At 32.9% G+C, this 4,088-nt stretch overlaps 1 protein-coding gene across 1 annotated transcript; it reads left to right on the plus strand.

The window, feature by feature from the left end:
* The first annotated feature begins 564 nt into the window (after positions 1 to 564).
* On the plus strand, positions 565 to 3,079 carry LOC132032462 (uncharacterized). Its single transcript, XM_059422081.1, has 3 exons — positions 565 to 1,059; positions 1,572 to 1,804; positions 2,507 to 3,079. Exons 1-3 carry the CDS (start codon positions 913 to 915, stop codon positions 2,907 to 2,909), a joined length of 783 nt encoding a protein of 260 aa, XP_059278064.1. The 5' UTR covers positions 565 to 912; the 3' UTR covers positions 2,910 to 3,079.
* Positions 3,080 to 4,088: the final 1,009 nt, after the last annotated feature.

The raw sequence follows: 4,088 nt of genomic DNA on the forward strand, positions 1-4,088 counted from the left end.
CTCCACGAGTTTTTCACTGGTTTGTGCTGAACAACTTACTGGGGCGTCTGCTTCTGCGGAATTTTGATGTTGTAATGTCTGAATCCTGAGTTTCTTCCATATGCCCTAATTAGGAGATGGCACTGTTTCAAGACTTTTAAAGATTATCTGCTTTAATTATAAGCTCACAGAAAGTTATAGGATGGCAACATTTTAAAATTCAATAGTAGTATATAAATTCAAACCATCCTCTGGATAGGCAAATATTGTCCACCAATAAAAACGTGGAGAACTGGTTAAGAGTTTCAAATGTTTTAAATTCAACGCTTTAATATGCATTAAGACAAGAACTTATGCTCCAAAAAATAAATTATTCCTTGAGTGCAAAAGTTGGTAAAGAAAATAAGATGCCTCTTCGTGCTATTTTGTAGTATATGTATATGGGTCGGCAGAGATATAAATCATTCAGGAATTTGCAGTAGGGCTCAAGTCAATTGATGCCACTTAAAGTTCTTTATTGTATAATACTCAATTGCTAAATCATTCAATTAATGAATTAAGATCACTTTGAAAGAAAGCTTCTTTACACTAATACGTTCTTTCCCTTTTTAGATCAGAATAAAGGTTAATCTTTTAAGCTATAGCTTTAGTTATGCTGAATAAAATTAGTACTACTACTTTTTTTGTGTTTAGATTAAGCTTAAAAAGCTTTATATAATGACAATCTTCTTGTGAAAACTTACATGGAAAGCCCAAGAACAAAGGAATATTTGGCCTTTAAGCAACCTTTGTTCCAAGCAATTCTAAAACTCTTATCTCTTATTCTCTTTATGGGTGATTGTGAAAAAGTTCCATCTTTATTTTTTCTCTTCTGTACCATTGCTGAACTTGATCAAATTGATCTTCCTGTTGTAGCATAGTGCTGCTGGAATAATGGCTGTGACTCATGCAGATCTTGCACCAAGTCGACCTAGCACCAATTTAGGTAGCAAAATGGGTGCATTTCTTATGGTATTGTCAATACTTCTTGGTCTCTTCTGCTTCATTCTCTCCCTTATTGCTGAGGCTACGCGGTCTCAGGTACGTTTTCTTTTTTGGATTTAACTTATATAGACTGATGATATAAAAATAATTGTACTATCATCGTGTTTATATATATTGTACTTATATAGTAGGTGTGTAACTTACCTTACGTTCCAGGCTACTAAAATCACACACTTTTTGGGACAATTACCTATAGTTATCTTTTAAATGATCTAATAATTGTAAAAATTCGTTTACATTATCGACAATGTATAAAAGTTAAGTTATATGCTATAGTTTTTTCTCAAAAATATGGACTAGTTTTGTTGAAAACAGGGAGGACTTCGTGGGAAACGTAAATTTGGGAGGAGAGAGTGAACACTAGCTAAAATTGTAGTCACCAAATTTAAACCAAAGAAGTTCATACTTGTCGAAATTTTACTTATATATAAGCTGACAATACTATAAAAGATTTTTTACTATAACCATCTTACACAGTTTAGACGAGTGAATTGTTGCGTAAGTATTTGGTATTGGGACGACTTATGTGAATGAGGTTTAATTTGCAGGTGACATTGAGTGGTAAAGGAGGAGAATGCACATATAGTGGTAGTGGGAAAACACCCCTCTTGTGTGCTTCTGCTGCATTTTTGGTTCTGGCTATTGCTATGGTGATTGAGCACACTTATTTGTTGATTGTTGTGAGCAAATCAACTCCTCCTCCTATACTTTATTGGGACCCTCATTCCCAATCTGTCAAGACTCTTGTTTGGCAAGCTGGCTTCTTCTTTGTTTCCACATGGTACGTATATGTCACCTTTGTTTTCTAGTCATCGCGCAAAAAATTTTGTTAAAGGAGAATGTATGACATGTCTATTTATTTAGACGTATAGTAAGGTGGTCTTATTAATTTGCATATAGATGTCAAAACTACTTTGACATGACCAAATGTTACTTTGTATCATTAAAAGTGTAAAAGTTTGATGAAAGCAGGGGCATAACTCTATTTTTCCACGGGTATGTTTCAGTCAAAAGTATGCTTCAGTCATGGATAGATCCAACTTTTTGACTGCATGTCCAGTCGCACTTACTAGTTACTGCCTGTAAGATTTCAAACATAAATTTATACCATCAAGTTTGTACTTGTTGGCAATAAAGAAAATAGTGTGGTTGTACTTAAACTTTAGAATCCTCCTTTATATTTATCCAATCTAAAATTTTCCATCCAACAGTTTATAGTATAGTTATGGTAGAGTTTTAGTTACGAATTCGGCAAAATTCAATAACTTTGATTAAAACCTTATATTTGTGTTAAGAAATCTACTTAATATGCATAAGTAATTTATTCCGAAATCAGTATTTTTTTAAGAATCCAGAACCCGTAAACTCAAAATTCTGGATTCGCCTTTTTTGACTATAGTATCATGTTGTACAATTATAGCTTTTGTCAAAGAACTAAAGCTTTATACTTAATTAATGCATGCTGTGTTTCAATGTTACACAGGATTTCATTTGCTGTTGGGGAGATATTGTTACTAATAGGACTAAGTGTAGAGTCAGGACATCTAAGACACTGGGAAACACCAAGAGAAAGTTGCTTAGTACTTGGACAGGGATTGTTCTCTGCTGCTGGAGTTTTTGGTCTATTGACAGTTTTTTTGGCTGCTGGTTTATACATCACAGCTCTTCGTGCACAAAAATTCTTGCTTGATCAAGAAAGTATTAGTCGTCAAGTACTGGAAACTTCTATGCTTTTTGCATCTCCACCAAGATCTCCTCGAACAATAATTCGACCTGTTCCTAATGAAAATCCCATTTCAAGAACATCTCAGAATAATATTGAACATGATAATACTTCATTAGCACAGTACCTATCTGACTTTGATAAGTATATGCACTTGGTTTGAAGGAAGTACAAGAAATTGTACATAATCTTTACCAACCCTTTTTTTCGTTTTATATACATAACTGCTTGTAAATGGAACACTACACATTCTTGATGTTGATATCAAAAGATTTTTATTTTGGGGACTTTGAATCCCATAATGGACATGCTAACTAGTCTAATTCTAATTCATTTTTTCGTCTACCCCTCAAGAAAAGTTATACTTAGTAGTACTGCATTAATTTAATTCCCTCAAGTAGATTTTGTGATAAAAAGGAAGCACTTAGGAAGGTTAATTTTCTTTTTGTTCTGTTCGTTTCAGTTCTTTAATTATTTGATAAGGAAGCATAGATGGGTTTAGTAGAGTTTAAATTCTACGCATTGACCGTATAAAAAGTATTTACACAATCTGGTTACTTATAAAGTAATTATAGGTAATCTTGATAACAATTATTCATTAATAATTTGGTACGGTAATTAATACTATATGGAGTTCTAATTTGTTGTATCGAATAGCCTATCTTATTTTCCAAGCTAATAGTTCTAGGTTTTATGTACAATTGCATGTAATGATCATTTAACTGACATGGTAATCTACAGTTTATTTTAGTTCATTCAAAATAAATTAGCATTAAAGAAGAATTTGGGTAATCAGATTTCATCGAGAAAACAATATTAGCTAAGAGATGAGGCCGAGGAAAGGAATGGCCACGATTACTTAGTGAAGAAGAGCCATCAACATCTTTACCAACCTATAATTCCAAGTTTCCATCAGCGAACCAACTCATTAGTAGTATTTTGACATTGATATTTCTCAACCATTTTCATACCCAATCCAGTAGCCAATTGTTAGTGAAGACAAACAACATTAATTAAAACCTTAACATACGTTGTGCAACGACTTTGTCTTACTAAACCTTTCAAAGCCCACGCTTGCGGAGATGTGGAGTATCAAATCCGTTTCACTATGATATAAGATCCGATCATGACATCTGGATCATTGAGTTATCCTCTTACATAACATAAATCTTTCGTATAATCGCCAAAAAGAATCATATTCCCTATAATTCTGTTAGTCAAATATAAAACAATTATATAAAGAATGTCCAAACTGAAAAAGAAAAAAAAAAGAAACTTGTTGCTTAAGAAAGAAGTTTGATTTTTAAATTCATGTTTTGAGCATAGTATATGTCACGCTCTC

Source organism: Lycium ferocissimum, chromosome 10 (genome assembly GCF_029784015.1).
Source record: "Lycium ferocissimum isolate CSIRO_LF1 chromosome 10, AGI_CSIRO_Lferr_CH_V1, whole genome shotgun sequence".
NCBI lineage: Eukaryota > Viridiplantae > Streptophyta > Magnoliopsida > Solanales > Solanaceae > Lycium > Lycium ferocissimum.

What these genes read in the sequence shown, in the direction of transcription:
- LOC132032462 (XM_059422081.1), top strand. Translation starts at nt 913, where the DNA reads ATGGCTGTGACTCATGCAGATCTTGCACCAAGTCGACCTAGCACCAAT. An exon ending in CTGAGGCTACGCGGTCTCAG is followed by an intron (nt 1,060 to 1,571) that starts GTACGTTTTCTT and finishes TTTAATTTGCAG; the next exon opens with GTGACATTGAGTGGTAAAGG. An exon ending in TTCTTCTTTGTTTCCACATG is followed by an intron (nt 1,805 to 2,506) that starts GTACGTATATGT and finishes AATGTTACACAG; the next exon opens with GATTTCATTTGCTGTTGGGG.